At 37.8% G+C, this 18526-nt stretch overlaps 1 protein-coding gene across 1 annotated transcript in view; it reads right to left on the minus strand.

The window, feature by feature from the left end:
• Nucleotides 1-5977: 5977 nt before the first annotated feature.
• LOC132124131 (double-stranded RNA-specific editase B2-like) overlaps nt 5978-18526 on the minus strand; it is a 200482-nt gene continuing 187933 nt past the window's right edge. The window contains exons 8-10 of the mRNA XM_059534969.1: nt 11682-11863; nt 9158-9339; nt 5978-6327 (exon numbers count right to left, since the gene is read on the minus strand). Coding sequence (XP_059390952.1) covers nt 6160-6327; nt 9158-9339; nt 11682-11863 — 532 coding nt within the window. The 3' untranslated portion in view covers nt 5978-6159. The remainder of the gene's footprint in view (nt 6328-9157; nt 9340-11681; nt 11864-18526) is intronic.

The following is an 18526-nucleotide window of genomic DNA, read 5'->3' on the forward strand; positions in this document are numbered from 1 at the left end:
ACAGTGTGGTGAACTTCCTCCCCGTCTTGTTACCCAGTTTTTACATGTTTGCATGATTCAAACTGAGACCCGTCAATCCTGCGAGGCTGGGACATTGCTGAAACGTTCATTCCTGGCCCACCACTGTTACATTCAAGTAAATTTCACTTTAGAGCTATTTTTGTTGTGCAATGTTCTTTGTAAAGATGACTTTTTATTTTACAGTTGCATTTTAGAGTTCTTTATTGGCTTTGTTTTTTTGTATAGAGTTCTGCTTTGCTCTTTATAGAGATGAGATGTGCAGAAGAAACGTCGAGCACTCTGCCTTTGTGAATGGAAATCAAGCAATCACATTTACAGATCCGCACCTCCTCGATGTTCTGATAGGAGCCGCCGTTCGAGCAGCCTGTCAGTGTTACCGCAGACCATTTGCATGACAAACCCACCTCTTTTGTCAAATACGCGAAGCAAAATGCTGTATAATTGCGGTGTAATCTTGTTCACTCTATTGAAAACGAACTTTGTAAGTATTGAATGTTTACGAAGCCCTACATTTGATGTTCACTTCCATTTCAAGGGCTTTCAAGTCGTGTAGAAGTAAATATTTGAATCAGCGCGTCTGAATTCAGAACAAGTTCACATGTTGTTCACTGCTGTAGTTTTTATATGGACATTATGGATGTTGTGCTGTCCGTCAGTAATCATCGGACCAAATATCAATGCCTTGCTCAGTGGGATCTGCTGACACTGGAAAGGCTTTCTGATGTACTTTGGACTTCTTGCGATGTGTGAAGCACTGTGCTCAGCCGTATCTACAGAAACAGGACATTCATTAATAATCCTTAAATGGAAGCTCTTCCATCAGTGTGTTACAGTTGGTATCGTTACTGCATTACTGGGCTTTCACCAGAACTACACTGGACCGTGCTGGGAGTCTCGGTGGAGAGTGTCTGTTAACTCTGTGTATTTTTGTGACGTCCATGTTTAATGGACTGTATTGGACTTGAGACGAAATGTACGCAATGAAGCATAGAAAACGCTCAGCTTTTATCCAGCTGTGAAACAACCGTGCATATGAACCAACAGAACGTCCTTTAAAAATGAGTCTGATCTCCAACATTTGAGTCGTCTTTAACTTGCTATAGTGTTCTGTGGGGTGTTCTGTATTGAGCCATTTCACTTTTTTTTATTTGAGAGCAACTTAATTTGGTGTATTGGAGAAACGTATCGCATCATATACTAATAATAAAGAGAAACCGAATCTAAATCATTCACTGCTGGGCTTCAGAATAAAGTGACGATGTCTTTCAACAATCACATCGTTTTGGTTTAATCTACAATGTAATTGTACCAATGGTAGCGTGTGTACAGCAAACAGAATCAAGTCAAAGTGTAACACAACATTTTTGTCTTTATTCACATAAACATTCACTTATAACTCAAGTGCAATGTACACAACCTTAGCAGCATATGCTTTTGGGTTAAAATTGAGATATATCTTTAGGTTATCCTTTTAAGTTTCCTTTCCTTTTTTTCTTTTTCTTTTTTTTTATACAAATTTTTACAAAATTTACAGTCATTAGTACAATATTGCCATTCAATCATGCCTTACAACTGAATTACTTAATGTAGTTTTGTTTGGGGCTGTGTGATGAAGAAAACGTTCAACTCGAACAATAAAATGAATGTTGCAAAAACAAAATAAAAAGTGAAACCCTTGAATAACCAGTACATAGAAGTCCAATATCGTACATTTCTAACTGGGTTGCCAGTATGGTGGAAATAACTATGAAAGGGATCAATCCATTCAACATCAAGTTGAACATTTTAGAAATTTTGCGGAATAGAATAAGTCGAGATCACAGAAAAAAGAGAACGGTAGGTAATGCTGGGTCACGTTTGATCGGTCAGTTTCACCATCTTTGTATTGATATTCTATTAGTAAAAATATAATTTAAGCTGGGATGGATTCATTATTTAAAAAAATAAATGAATAAATACTTGTCATCAGACATTAAAGGGGTCAGAGAAAGATTTAAATATATTTGCCACCACTAGGTGTCCCTGTAACATCTTGAGTTGTTTGTAAAGGGATGATGCATGATATCTCAGCAAAGGTTGACAGTGGCATTTGAAAATATATACTGACTGAAAGCTTATGAAAAACCACATGAGCTGTGATAATCTACTCAAAAGCAGTAACAATGAACTATGCAGAGAAAGGAATCAACAATTAATAAAGTAAAATAATCGTGCAACAATAAACATCTTTCACAGACAAATAGTGATAGCTTGATACCACAGAAAAGTGTAAATCTATTTTTTATTTTTTTAAAGACACCAATGAGATGTATCTGTAAATTAAATAAACGAATGCAGGAGAATCACTGGTCAAACCTCGGGTAAAGAGCATGCATGTGCTCGCTTTGTAAATGAATCCATCAACTACAAATTACTCCATAATCACGGATCTCTACTCGCACTCTTAACTCTATTTTCTTTTCGTTTTTGTGTCTACATCAAACTGCTGACGTTTCCCTTTCTTTTCACGCAGGTCTCTGCTCAGAACACCCTGTGTAAAGATACAGCGCTGACACAAAGAGAAACCAGAGGAGAAATGACATGTCACTGGTGACGGGATTGAGGTATTAAAGCAGCAAGCTGTCCCTGCTCGAAAAACGGCAAGAGACCTGGGGTGTCGTAATGGCACCATTTACATTACCCCTAACCTGCACAACCAGAATGGAGCTGAATTAACCTGTCATTGCAATGTCAACCCCTACTGTTTTTTCATTCCTTCTTTTTTTCCCCCCATTTTGAAGTTGTACCAATGAACCAAAGGCAAAGGAGAGAGAGGAAAATGAGGGACGCATCACTCTGACAGGACCTCTAATTGGACAGCGTGTCGGAGCTCTTCAGGGGCAGGCCATCCGGAAACGGGCAGATAATGACAAGACGGCGGCTGCCTTTCACTTTGGAGAAGGTTAACACACATACACACGTTTGAATGACGGCTACAGCAGAGCTGTCAGTGGTGAGAGAAAGAGAGGTGACCATCTTTCCATCTGCTGTGTTGTGAGAAAATTGTCCCCGTTTCTCACATCCCCCTTGTTGTCGATACCATAGCTGGTAACCCTTGTTCTGCCAAACATCTCGCGAAAGCTACTTAGGTTGTTTCCCAGAAGGAAAACCCCATAAGACTAACCCTATCCTTCCACGTTTTTGTTATTTTTTAATTCTGAGGGACAAATCTAAATTATTTTGCGATAATTGAAATGTCATAACAATGGAAAATCACTTTTGCATTTAGCCTCAATAGCCACTGCAACTTCTGGTGTAGTGCAGTGAATGGAAATTCAGAGAAAATTTAATCTTGGGAGTGTTACACAACAGGACAAAGCATTTTTGAGACAATCTACCTTCACACTAAGGCCCAATCCCAATTCTACTCCTTACCCCTTCACTTTCCCCTTCTTAATTTTGCGTGTCTCAGTTAGGGGTGGGAATCTATGGGTATCTCACGATTTGATTCGATTATGATTCAGAGGCCCACGGTTCGATTCGGTTACGATGCATCAATGCATCACAATGGTGTCATACATCGACCTGTACATCTCTTAGGGATGGGAATCTTCAGGCACTTCATGATCCGTTCCAATTCCGATTCTGGGACTCACGATCCAATTCCAAAACAATTCTTGATTTACATTTTTTCTGCTCTGCAAATACATCTTTACAACTTTATATCTTAAACAAAACTGCAACTATAAACAAAAAGCATAAAAATGCAATCTCTGTATGTCAGTACTGCCTTATTAAAAACGGGTGTGAATCTTCACTGGTTTCACAATTCAATTACGATTATCATTATCAACTCAATATCACGATGCGTCACATTCTCAGTTTACAATATTACTGCAAATGGCTACATTTTCATATCAATTTTATATAAAATTAAAAATTAACTATTAACTATTTTTTTTTTTATAATTACTTGTTTAAATTAAGTGTTCAAGTGTCCAAAAGTGTACAGACAATAGTTGATTTTTTTTTTTTCCTCAGCATTATTGCCGTTCGATTATTACTGATGAGATCATAGAAAGTGGCCTCTTTAACAGGCTGCATTCGCACTAATGCACAGATCTATTTTGATATCAGATCTTTTTTCCTGCTCTGAAAACATAACTGACTGTGTGTACATCAATTTCATATAAAATTATTTGAAAATGCAAGTGCATTTAACCGCAGCAGAAACTGAGCTTCAGGACAACAAACACAAAGCGCACGTGAAAGTCTGTCAGTGTGCGAGTTTCGTGCATATAATAGTACTGCATTCAAAATGGCATGAATGAAAGCATATCTAAAGTAAAACACGGCGGGTGGAAGCACAGACTGTCAAGCGATGTGCATGTATCTCACAGCGCAAATTCTGCCATCCGCGTCTTTAGTGCACACACGTGCCATATGTGGGAAAAATATACAAGCTCAGAATAGATTCTGAAATGTTCAGAATCGATTCAGGATCGTTGAAGAGAGAATCGCGATGCATCGGAGAATCAATTTTTTTTCCTCCCACCCCTAGTCTTAATCCTCTTTTAGTCAGAGGGGATAGGGGTAGGGGGAAGGGTCAGATAACCCTTCAAACAAAGATTTTTGAGGACCTCACTTCAAATGAAGGGGTATGATAAATTTCCCCGCATATGGCAATATGGCTACCATAGCAAGAAGAGAGACCCATAAAAGTAATTTTTTTTTGGCAAAAATAAGGATTTTATTAACAATTGAAATCTTGTTCATATGTACTGTTATTTTCTCAGAAGAAACGTTTGCAAAAATTCGCTATGATAACAGTTCTCTAATGATACTGACTGCACGATAGTTCCACAACATATTTTATTGACACTCGCTGATTTGACAACATAAATACTAGTCCAGTGGCAGGTAACTTATCTTTTTCCGCACATCTGAGTTTGTGTAAACCGTGCATTTTCGTTGACATAAGAGCGATGTATGATGACGTGTAACAGTGTAGTATTGTTGTCCCATTTCTTAGGGGAATATTTTCAGCCCTACCCCTTGACACTCTTTTTCAAGGGGCAAGAGGAAGGTGTAGGGGTATAAAATAGAATTGGGATTTGGCCTAAAGGTATTCTAAAAGCTCAAGAATGTTATGGTTTATTAATATGGCTCTGTGGAATATTTGATCAATCGCTCCATCCAGCAGTATTTTATCCCCCAATAACAACTGGTAAAACTGATAACACAGGCTCAGCCGGGTAACTGAAGTCAGCACTATATGCTTACTGGGAATGGTTTTTCTTCATGGAAGCTTTGCGTCTAGTGAGCTAATAAAATATTAAAACTCAAATCAATATTTTGTGTACAATTATTTAATTATGTCATCCAAGTATTGCAGAGTTTTAAACAGGATTTTTTCAATGTCCTGCAAGATCCTGTCCCCTTTGGAAACCAAAGCAATTCCATCAGACACAATCAATTCTGATGCGGATTAGAAATGCTAGAAAATAATTAGTATTGTAGAAAATGGTGTATTTGTTCTTAGCTTAGCCTACTAGCTTTGCATAGCAAAAAACTTCTGTTGACTAGCTAGAACAAGGAGGTGCATTATTGTTCTATGTTTTAATCAAGTGTGGAGGAAGAGTATAGGATCTTTCATGTAGTTTAATGGCCGAACATTAATTGAATCATACAAGTGATTTTCCTTCTATTTTAGTTAAGTCGCTTCCCTCAGTCATTGGTCAACCTTATCACAAAGTCAACCTGACTAAAAATCCAGACTTTTGGAAGGGATTTAATTGCAACAAACTGTAACCCTATCTATGGGGATGTGCTTCAAATGTGAGGTTACTCAGGTTCAGGTTAGGGGTACGTATTCGGCATTGTGACTGGCATGACCAATGAAGTCAACAGAATCGGCTGTGAGGTAAGTTTGTGTTTGCACTTCCCTACGGAAGCCATGAGAGGCGAGGCACAAAATTCTTCCATGCCTCATCTTTACCTCAGTAGCAACATTTTGCGAGAGTTCGACAGAACAAGGTTCTCCACTAGTGGAAGTTTTTTGGCAGTGGGATGTTGTTGACTCTAGGGGTGAATAAGGGCTTCTGTGACGACTGGTTGCAAGGTGAAGGTGGTTTTGGTGATGAGGACAAGCTTTAGTACTCATACAGTCAAAGTGAAGTGTTCCTGCTCGGGAGGTTTTCTGACCCAGGTCCCTAATCCTGCTTCCTGTAGACCCTTCAACCACTGCAGCTTCACAGTCTGGTAGGTGCCGGCCGCCTGCTTCGCTTCACAGTACAGCGGCATACCACTCGCCCCACGGACCACCAACTAAAGAGAGAGGAAACAAAAGGAAGAATGAAGGAGAGAGGGATGGGACAGACACAAGAAATGGTGAGAGTGCAAAGCAAAACGAATGAGCCGGCACAAACGTGGCGTTTGAGCAGCTGTGTAATCTCTCCATTTAAATTTCACAAGCAATTGAACATTCTCCGTGCTTTTGTGCATTTCTTTGTCGCACACTCACACACATGGAAAAAACAGTGTGAGCAAAAAGAGGGAGCGGTGAACAGAGGGGCTTGGAGAAAAGAAACGTTTCTTTGGAGATTAGCGTGTGTGCTCTTGCGTCCCTGACTGCGAGTGCTGAGCGTTTGCCATGGGAGGCCGCTCAAGTGCTTTTCAAGATGATTACCATTTCCACAGTCATTAGACTTTAACTGCCAGCATTTGGTACAGCAGCCGGCATCTTTCCCATAGATTTACATGATGAGGACCTAATTCTGCCCTATGCTTTTTTTTTCATCTCATAGCAAATGGGAGCTGTCTGTTGGGGCTAATAAAAACGGAATTATTCATCCTCAACTAGTTTTTTATATTGACCTGAGAAAATGGCACTGGAACTGGGCTGGTTAATGAAAGGTCCTTGATTTCAGCTCTGCAAGGATCCATTGATTGTGACCTTGACCGAGATCCCTAACCTTAATTGAACTCAGTTGCAGTGACCAGCAGGGGTGCATTTCTAACCTGCCGCCCAACCTTTCTCCCGTTTTATGGCATTGCTGGCGAAACTACTGGTTTCGTCTGGTCAGAGGAGAACTGGCCCCCCAACTGAGCCTGGTTTCTCCCAAGGTTTTTTTCTCCATTCTGTCACCGATGGAGTTTCGGTTCCTTGCCGCTGTCGCCTCTGACTTGCTTAGTTGGGGTCACTTCATCTACAGCGATATCGTTGACTTGATTGCAAATAAATGCACAGACACTATTTGAACAGAGATGACATCACTGAATTCAATGATGAACTGCCTTTAACTATCATTTTTGCATTATTGACACTGTTTTCCTAATGAATGTTGTTCAGTTGCTTTGACGCAATGTATTTTGTTTAAAGCGCTATATAAATAAAGGTGACTTTGACTTTGCTGGTGGGTAGACAGACGACTATGGTGACCAGGCAGTAACTACTAATGAAAGATATCAAAAGCACAGCGACTTCAGATTTATTGTTGCACATCAAGTGTGAATGGGACTTAACATCACCATGAAACGAATATTGACTATTAACAAACTCTTCTCTGATGACCGGTGCACTGAGATGAGGGCAGGACAATAATCCCTCTCCTCCAGCAACCTGTGACTTGCATAAGATTGCAACAATTAGCAAATGAAAAAGACCCTAACTCCCAATGGAAAAAATCAAGTCCAATATCCCCCATCCCTTTTTTTTTTTTACCTTGTTTTGTTAAGCTTGTTCATACCTCACAATAAGGGATCTTGTAGACAATCATTACTTACATTTCAATCTGAATTTAAGGCTATGTTCGTGATGGAATACTAGTTCTGTATAATGAGCAGTATGCAGCGTACACTGCATACTTTGTACATAGTATTTGACAAACGACTGACTGTAGTATTGTACAATGTGCTAACATAATTTGGTTAGTGACATCTTGTAAATAAATCTGATTATTTCTTAATTTTAAACTAGCTATAGTGCTCTTGGTGGCAACATTGAGAATGCACTGCCTAACTTTGTTGTGTTATGAATTAACATAAAATCTACACATTAAATCTAGTTTGTGTACATGCATTCATGTCAAGTCATTTAACAACTTAAGATAGAAATAAATTGCATATTGCTGGGGTTCTCAACTCTGGTCCTCGAGGTCCACTTTCCTGCAGAGTTTAGCTCCAACCATAATCAAACACACATAAACAATCCAATCAAGGTCTTCAGGATTACTAGAAAGTTACAAGCAGGAGAGTTTGCTCAAGGTTCTCTTAAGTATCCTTTAAAACCCAATAAGGGTTGCATAAAGCCCCGTAAATCTACTACGAGTCATGATCGCCCACTTTATATGTTAAACAGATTTTTAATTTATGCATGTATTCACATATAAACAATGATCAACTTACATACGGCTCATAATTAGCTCAAACGTCAGTGCATCACACTCAATAGAGCAAATTTATATTCCATAATATTTTATTCTTGAATATTTGGTTTTCTTTTTTGTTTTCCCTATCCATTTTATATTGTTTTCTGTGAAAACTTACATTTACATTTATTCATTTAGCTGACGCTTTTATCCAAGGCGACTTACAATTGCTATATATATGTCAGAGGTCGCACGCCTCTGGAGCAACTAGGGATTAAGTGTCTTGCTCAGGGACACACTGGCGTTTCACAGTGGATTCGAACTCGGGTCTCTCACACCACAGGCATGTGTCTTATCCACTGCGCTAACACCACCCCGACTTACACTGCTATCTGCATTAACAAATAACGTGACCAAGACACTGCTGATTTTTTAACGGCAAAACCTTGGTCGCTGTCGTGAAATACTCAACGGTTTCCCTTTGATAAGGGAAGTGTTTAAGGGATTATATGCAACGCTCTTAACTCATTCCTTAGGTAAGGGGAAATCACTCCTTAAGGCTCATACTTAATGGACAAACTTAAGGTGCTTTATGCAACTGTGCCTAGGTACTCAATTTGAATATGAATCTACTTGGTGACTATTAATAAGTATATTTAGCCTACTTTTTACGAATACCATGAATTTGGACATACTACTATTTTAGTGTCCTGTTTTTTATCTGCTATATAGTATGGAAGCATTCCATTTCAGATGCAGCATGTTTTTCTGTTCAAAGGTGAGCTCACCTTGCGATAGAGTCTGATCCAACATTCAAAAAGCGCATGCTTGCAAAGTCTAGATGGAGCCCCAGAGTCCCTCCTCTTCCCAGTAGACGCGTTGAGCATCTCCAGTTGGATGTCACCTGTCGTCCAATTGACACTGTAGCACACAGACTTCCCCTGCTGCCTGCAGTCACTGTTGCTCAGGCCTGTGTATGCAAGAAAAGAGAGGGAGACTTAGGGAAAGACAGCAAGACGGTAAGAACGAGCACTCAAGGGAGGTTCTATTTAGCATGTGATTGCTGAAGTGTTTCATTAGTAGGTGAGCATGTCTGTGTGTCGTCTGTTCTATCTTTGACGTAAACACTGGTTCCAGGAACAAAGGATCTCTCGGGCTCCTCAATCATTGCAGCATCGCTATACCAATTAGCATGACATTCTTTCTTACATTGTTAAAGTGGAGAGTGTCATAGCATACCCATGTACTGTACTGCTGACTAACTTTCTTCTGTGGAACGTAAAATAAATATTGCTGAAATATTGAAATTCGTGTAATATATCTCTTTTTGTTTTCCACGGTAGAAAGAAAGTCAGACACATTTGATAAATGATAGCATTTACATTTTTGGTTGAACTATTCCTTTAATCCTCCTGCAAATCTCAGATTCTCTATTCATGGCCTCTAAACAGGTGGAATAAATCGTCTGCTATAATAATGTCCATATCCTTTTATGTCATAATGCAGCTTCTTTCTGAAAGCCTCGCTCACTTTTTCACTGTGTCATTTCATACTCTGCATTCAGTTTATCCCTGTATGTCTGTAATAGAGCGTTTAATTTTTATTTTACCTCGAGCAGGCTTCATCATTTACTGTCAGTCACAATGTCATCATCTATCCATCATCCAGAGCATTTTACACAGGATGCTGCTAAATGTGATCACTGTGTTTGACATACGGCTACTCTTAAGTGCCACTTGGTATCTTATAAGTGTTGGGCTAAAGTATGTGACCTACATTTAAAGGACATCCTCAGTCTCATTTTTGCTAACAAAGAGTAGATTAGAGTGAATCATGATAGAGTTTTGCAGTACAAAGTTTACCATCTAGACACGCACCTTCACCACTGCTACAAGAATTTGAGTTTTCAGTCTGGACCATTTGACCAATTGCTAACTCAGTCTGGTTTATGCTGGTTAGTTCTTGTTTGGTGCTAGAGAAGCAGGTGAACCAGCACAACTGAGCTGGTGACTAGCATTATACTAGTAAAGCTCGTCAACAAAGAAAGTCTTACTGTTTAAGATAGTTCTGTAACTTGGTTAAGCTAATTAAAGGTGTGCTAAGTAAGTTTTGTTCATCAGCTTTTCTTTTTCTGAGTAGATCTGGACTATATACTGACACCTACTGGCCTGGATGTATGAAGTTTGTTTACTAACTACTTTCTCAAAGTAGTTTCTCAATCAGTACTGGTTTTACCCCCAGTCCGACGCTCCTGTATATATACAGTACATTCCTAGATTCAATCTGAAAGGTTTTTCGCGCATTGTTGGTGCTGGCCTTTGCATAGCTTGTACCAGTCTTTATTTTTCACTCATTCTCATTGTGTTTGGATCAGTAGATTGCAAACTCCATCATGTAGAATATAACTTTTTTCTTGAAGACAGATGTGTCCAGAGTTTTCATCTCATGTACTGTGTGTCTAAAATTTGATTGATATTTCTTAACCTTCAAGCACCTTCATATTCGCACATTTATTAAATAGGCCTATGGCATGCTGTTGTTTAGATCTAACATTTGCATGATAAAATGCAACCTGCATTTAGTAAAACGCAATTTAATGATGTCCCCTGTGCATAAGTGAAACTAAATGAGTCAATAACATACAAATAATGAGTCACAGGAAAATTTTGAAGGAAATACCAGTCATTTTTATTTCCCTTCAAGCTGTCTCCATTTACTGGTGCTAATGATGTTGTCTATACATCATGCAGAGTTCCAAAACACTTAATGTGATGCTGTATTTAAGATAAGCATGTAAGCATTTAGTGCAGGTCTGACCACTGAGGGGAGTCCTGACTGAAGGGTTCATTGGCTTCCCTTTATGATAAGAGATCTCGGCCACTTCTTGGGAACTCTGCACCCTTTATGATGATAATGCCTAAAATAACCAGCCCATTTCCCCCAACAAGAGAATCCAGACAAAGGAAGAGAAGCTCGTCAATGGGAGCGATAGGGTGTTTGACGAGATTGATTGAAACGGGTGTGCTAACAAGTCGCTAGGTTTGGAAGTGATGTTTACAAGTACACCTCTTTCTACTTGGCCGCCATTATTCTCACAGCCTCCCATGCTGGTTGATGATGGTTTCAATCCCACTCGGAGAGGTGTGAGTGAGACCAGTTACACTGGTACCCTACTGTACAGGGATCCACAGGTCAGCAGGGACCTTCAAATTTTGTTATGCCAACCGACCAATAAAAGCATTGCTGTTAAATATACTACCATTCAGATTCTACATTTAGGAAATAAATAAAGGAAAGGTTTAAAGGAAATACCGCTAAGAAAAGGCTGGTTACGGTAGTAGCAGGTAGGCAGAGGTCCGACTCTCTCTAGCCTGTGGTTCATCATCCTGGAGAAGTGACCCGTGTGTCTCAGGCTGCCCACCGTCAGGCTGTACAGATACACTGGCTCCACAAAATGACTGAGTAGCGCCCCCTGCAGGCCGAGCACATTCCACCTGTAGAGAGTGCAGAGGGGTTAGGAAAGGTGTAGTCTTGTCCCAGAATTATGGATATAGCTTGAAGTGTAGTTGCCAATATTCTGTCCATGAACAGACAATTTAAGGTTCGGTCACATTAGCAAAATTTCATAGGAAAGGAAAGGTCCACTGTCTATTTTCAGTTATGTGGCGATGTGTAAATCACAGCTTTGTGTGTTAATCTCACAGATTTCTGTTGGTCAGCATGATGAAATCTACAGTATGTTACAGTATCTTTTACCCTTACGCTAAATTCCTAGATTCCTATGAAAATGACTTCATTTTTCCTGCAAATATTTGCAAACAGTGCGCAAATAAAAATATTTGTAAATGTGACCCAACCTCTGAACAGGAAGACTCCTTTTGATCCACAGCCACATATGGCTACATAAATTTGTGATTTCTAGCGACTACATCTTCAGAAGTGCTGTTTGTATTGACGCGATTCCTCGCAACCAATGGGGACCCTGAAATTACGTTAAGACAGCCAATCAGATTGAAGCTTGTGATTTCAGTAAATTTTTTTATGCAATATGCATCAGATGGCCTATGAATGGTCCACAGACAATATGTTTTAAAAGTTAAGATGGACAAACAGATAGATATTGCTTTTGATCTCAGGCTAAATTCTAAATGTAAAATTTCTCCTGACAGAATTTTTATTTTATTTTTGACCTTAGACAATAAGCTAACATATTTACGAAAAGCGCAACATTTACAAAAATTAAGCAGCTAATGTTTACATCATTTGTTCTTTTGCTTAATTCATGTCTCTTTATCATGCTGGTAATGATTGCAGGCACCTCTCTCTTCTCTCTCTCTCTGTTCATCCCTGTTCGTGACTAATAAGCTATTATAGTTTTTGCTTTCCCAAGCAGTCAATTAACAGACTGCTCTTCAAAAGCTGCCGCCCAGTGTCTCAAATATGGATCCATTTACCTGAGCAACAATCTGCTAGTGGAATCTCCTGCTTATCCAGACAAAATTAGTTTTTATTCTCTCTCTTCCTCTCTCAGATTCTACCAAAACAGAAGCGATTTGGCCTTGCAATATTAATTTACCCAAGAGGCAACGCTGTGAATTAGAAACATCTTTTGATTCTCTTCCAAGAAAAGCCATCTGGCTGCTGTAGAAACGTAACGGAGCGACCCCCCCCTCCCCGTACCTTTCCCAGCACCCCCTCCAGTGCTGTAAAACGGCAGGCCATTAAAATAATGTGTTCATCTACATAAAACTCAAATAGAATATGACGGATCATATTCACAGGCATGGCATTTATGCCTTCAATTATAGCACTCATCAACTTAAATAAACATCCACTCCACTCAATCAGCACAGCATACCTTACTGTCGAACAATGACAACACGTATCTATCAAAACTCAGCAGAAGTAGTATCAGGTCCAGGCTCAGAAATAATCCAGGGGAATAATGCCACCTCAACTTAAAAACCATTATGATACATAAATTATGACTAATAACTTGTCATCATTTTATGCAATATTTTATTGTATTGTTTAATATATATCATTATATTCTATTTAATAATATAATATAATATAATATAACAATAAGTCAATTTCTTAACAATAATTAACTCCTTTAGTTAACATGAACTACAAACCCGATTCCAAAAAAGTTGGGACACTGTACAAATTGTGAATAAAAACAATGCAATGATGTGGAAGTTTCAAATGTCAATATTTTATTCAGAATACAACATAGCTGACATATCAAATCTCAAAAAAGTTGGGACAAGGCCATGTTTACCACTGTGTTGCATCCCCTCTTCTTTTTATAACAGTCTGCAAACGTCTGGGGACTGAGGAGACAAGTTGCTCAAGTTCAGGAATAGGAATGTTGTCCCATTCTTGTCTAATACAGGCTTGTAGTTGCTAAACTGACTTAGGTCTTCTTTGTTGCATCTTCCTCTTTATGATGGGCCAAATGTTTTCTATGGGTGAAAGATCTGGACTGCAGGCTGGCCATTTCAGTATCCGGATCCTTCTTCTACGCAGCCATGATGTTGTAATTGATGCAGTTTGTGGTCCGGCATTGTCATGATGGAAAATGCAAGGTCTTCCCTGAAAGAGATGACGTCTGGATGGGAGCATATGTTGTTCTAGAACTTGGATATACCTTTCAGCATTGCTGGTGCCTTTCCAGATGTGTAAGCTGCCCATGCCACACACACTCATGCAACCCCATACCATCAGAGATGCAGGCTTCTGAACTGAGCACTGATAACAACTTGGGTTGTCCTTGTCCTCTTAAGTCCGGATGACATGGCGTCCCAGTTTTCCAAAAAAGAACTTCAAATCTTGATTCGTCTGACCACAGAACAGTTTTCCACTTTGCCACAGTCCATTTTAAATGAGCCTTGGCCCAGAGAAAACACCTGCACTTCTGGATCATGTTTAGATATGGCTTCTTTTCACGGCATCCAGTATGGTTTTCCGGACTTGACCCTTAAACACAGAGATTGTTCCAGATTCTTTGAATCTTTGGATGATGTTATGCACTGTAGAGGATGATAACTTCAAACTCTTTGCAATTTTTCTCTGAGAAACTCCTTTCTGATATTGCTCCACTATTTTTCGCTGCAGCATTGGGGAAATTGGTGATCCTCTGCCCATCTTGACTTCTGAGAGACACTGCCACTCTGAGCGGCTCTTTTTATACCCAATCATGTTACCAATTGAACTAATAAGTTGCAAATTGGTCCTCCAGCTGTTCCTTATATGTACACTTAACTTTTCCGACTTCTTATTGCTACCGGTCCCAACTTTTTTGGAAAGTGTAGCTCTCATGAACTTTTTTGGAATCATGTTTGTAAGAACAAAAAACATTTTAAAGCATTTATTTAATCAGCATTTACTTAAATCAGCAATACATTATTAGAATCAAAAGCTATATCTGTTAATATTAACATGAACTTACAATGAATAGTTGTATTTTTATGAATTAATGATAATAAAGATTAATAAATACTGTAACAAAGAAATTGCACACTCCACATTAATGCAGTAATTAATGATGGGGCGTGATTGTAAAGTGTTACTAGTTTATTTTATATTCTCAATATTTCTAATATTTAGGGTATTACTTACTAAATGTAGTACGTTATTGATTCCAAATGACATGCCAAAAATTGTAGTTAGTAACCATTCATTATACATTTTAGGTAATATAATAAGTAATCTTTTTATTACTTTTGACCTAACTAATTTATCACATTGATTTAAATAGGAAATTATTCCATATTGATATAAAAATATGAAGAGTATAAGAAAATATATTCCATTCATTGTTATCAACAGCATGAAGTGCATTAAACTTTACATTACGTCAAGGTTTCCCAAACCAGGGTTTGTAAATGAACTGCAGTGAGTTTAATGAAAAGCTAATAATTAATAAAATCATAAAAATGCAAAAATGAATCATTTTAAAAATAACAATTTTAAAATAAAATATACTTTTTTTTGGCAAGTATTTTATTTTGTTTACCTGCATGTGAACATTAACCAACCTCAGAGAACTGTGAACATGCAAGTGTGATACTTAATTATTAAAATATTTATTTTAAAATCTCAAGTAAATTAGACAATAAAAGTTCAGATGAAAAGAAATATATGTAATGTGTATGTAAATATGTAATTAAGAAATAATGTGAATTTGTGCATTTTAATGTGAAAATATGTAATATACACATAATAATAATGTAAATATAATGTAAAAGTAACATAAAAGATGAATGCATAATACAGATTAAAGAAAATGATTTTTTGCAATGTAATTGCAGTGAGGTCCCATTATCACAGAATAGGTTTCCTGTGGCAGCGGAGGAGCGCGGGAGGGTGAGACGGAGGATAATGATGTGAGGTCAGGGAAGATGATGAAGGGATGAAAAACATGAGTGTGACTAAGGATGAAAAACAGGGCGAGCTGGTTGAGGGCAGTGCAGATGAATGGAGTTGATCTATGAGGGACTGTAAGGACTCTAAACCTCTTTTTTTTTCAGCCTGCTCTTGATGGTGACCTTGATCAACGCCCCTTCTGAGTTGTGGACTCAACAAAAGAGCAGGATAACTCAATGGGATATAAAATGGAAAAGGAGTGGCACACTCTGGATCGTCTATTTTGTCTTAATCTGCGTGTTTTTCTGTTTTTTTCTAAAGTAATTACTTTAACCCTGCACGATGACCAAGCCAGATAGAATCAGACCCTTGTGGTCCTGGCCGATGCAGTCTGATTGGTCAAATGAATGGCTCAGGGGAGAGAGCGTCACCTCAGTGTGACTCTGTGTCCAGCCTAACATACACACATCACATGCAGGGCTGGGTGATTTAATACTTGAAAAGATACTTGTAGGAATTTCTCAACTGTTTTAGTACCTTTTTTTTACCTTTAGGTATTAAAATGAGTATCTGCTAAGCCACACCCTCTTAGATACTGGTGCTATGCTCCGAGATGCATTCATACTATTGTGAAGCAGACAAAAAAATGTGCAAGTCACATTACACTGCAAAATAAAAGAAATTAAAAAAATAACAAAATAAAGAAATTTAATACTGCATATAAAAAATAATTGTTTTTAAATGTTAAATTTATATATATATATATATATATATATATATATATATATATATATATATATATATATATATATATATATATATATATATATAACTGCAATGTAACAATTAACTATTAAAACCCTGAACAACTGATACTGCATGATATGGTTATAGCATGGTAGTCTTTATTGTATTGCCTTTAATTTAGGCTAAATAAATAAATCAATATATAATACAGTATTGCAGTAATGAGAATCTAATGAAAATTACTAGAGAGAACATTAGTAATGACTAAATGTAAAAATATGGAATTTAAGGGAATAGTGTACTTATTGTCATGAAAATTATGCAAAAAAGTAAAAGAAAATAAAAAAATAATTTCTGAATGGATCTAAAACGAACTTTGCAAATGCAAAACACAATTTCTTATTTTAATCATTTTAGTCCAAATGACATTTTGAGAATATGAACTCCATAATAACCTTAAATCCATATCCATTGTAGACTTAATTTCTGTTTACATGTCTGTAACAGTGTCAGAAACGTTCACAATCACACTTCTCAGGTTTGAAAACTCACATAAACAAAGTCACCTGATGTGATAATTAAATCAAGAATATGGCAGCCAGCTCAGATACAGCTAGAGTGTGTGTGTGTGTGTGTGTGCGCGTGTATGTGTGTTTCACACGTTCATCCAGGGTGTGGACTGAGTGTCGACGAGACAGAAGTGAGAAAGTGACATGGTGTCTGAAACTGAATTAAATCACACTCTCTAGACCAAGGGTGGGGAACGTTGATCCTGGAGGGCCTGTGTCCCTGCTGAGTTTAGCTCCAACCCTGAAAAAAAAAACCTACCTGTTCTGAAGACCTTGATTAGCTTGTTCAGGTTTGTTTGATTAGGATTGGAGCTAAACTCTGCAGGGACACAGGCCCTCCAAGATCAACGTTCCCCACCCGAGACAAATCTCCATTCACTCACATGACCAGTTTCACAAACTGCAGTGTCATTCTGACGTCCAGGAAAGCTCTGAGGGGCCTTAAGATCATGTAGAATAAGACTTCACTAAATAATTATTCCCTATTAATTGTACAGTTCTCACAGTTTTCTGCATATATATATATATATATATATATATATAGAACAATATACAATACATTTATAAATTGTAATTTTATCATTTATAATACTTTAAGCAAGGATGCATTTAATTCAATAAGTAAATATTTAATATGTTACAAGAGATTTCTATCTCATTTTCTATCTCTTCTATGTGACACTGAAGACTGGAGTAATGATGCTTTGCAAAATTCAGCTTTCCACCACACAAATAAATAACATTTTGCAATATATTCAAAAGAGAAAACATTTATTCAAAAGTGAAATAATATTTCACAATATTCCTGTTTTTACTGTATTTTTGATCAAATAAATGCAGCCTTGGTGAGCACAAGAGACTTCTGAACAGAATATATACAGTATAATATACACACACACACACACACACTTCAAAAACGTAAACCTTTTCATACACATTAGATCCATGAATGTGCATTAAGAAATAATATCAATTTTGATTTCAAGTTCACTTAAAAACATCCCTACTTCTAAAAACACAAACAAATCTGCAGTCCTAGATATATAAAACATACATAGTGCCCATGAGAACACAGATTACCACGGTGACGTGTCCCATACAGAAGGTCATTATTTCAGGATTTACAATCAAAGCACAGGCATCATCATAAGACAATAATGATGATCATCCCAGTCCCGAACACCAGCGGTTTGGACATCGCCCTTCTTCAAGGCATATGTCATGCCAATCTTTATAATGGCGTATAAAAGTCACCCTATTTAAACGACGCTATCTCGTCCTCATAAAAACTAATCCTGTAATAAAGGTAAAACTTAAGTCAATACACTGTCCAGCACTTCACAAATCACTCTTCAGGGATGGTCAGTCTGCTCTCCAGCAAAAAATAAAGGTAAAAACACACAAATCAGTTACATATTACATAAAAAAAAATTATATAAATACCAATACAAAAACTTTATATAGGATCAA

Source organism: Carassius carassius, chromosome 42 (genome assembly GCF_963082965.1).
Source record: "Carassius carassius chromosome 42, fCarCar2.1, whole genome shotgun sequence".
Taxonomy (NCBI): Eukaryota; Metazoa; Chordata; class Actinopteri; order Cypriniformes; family Cyprinidae; genus Carassius; species Carassius carassius.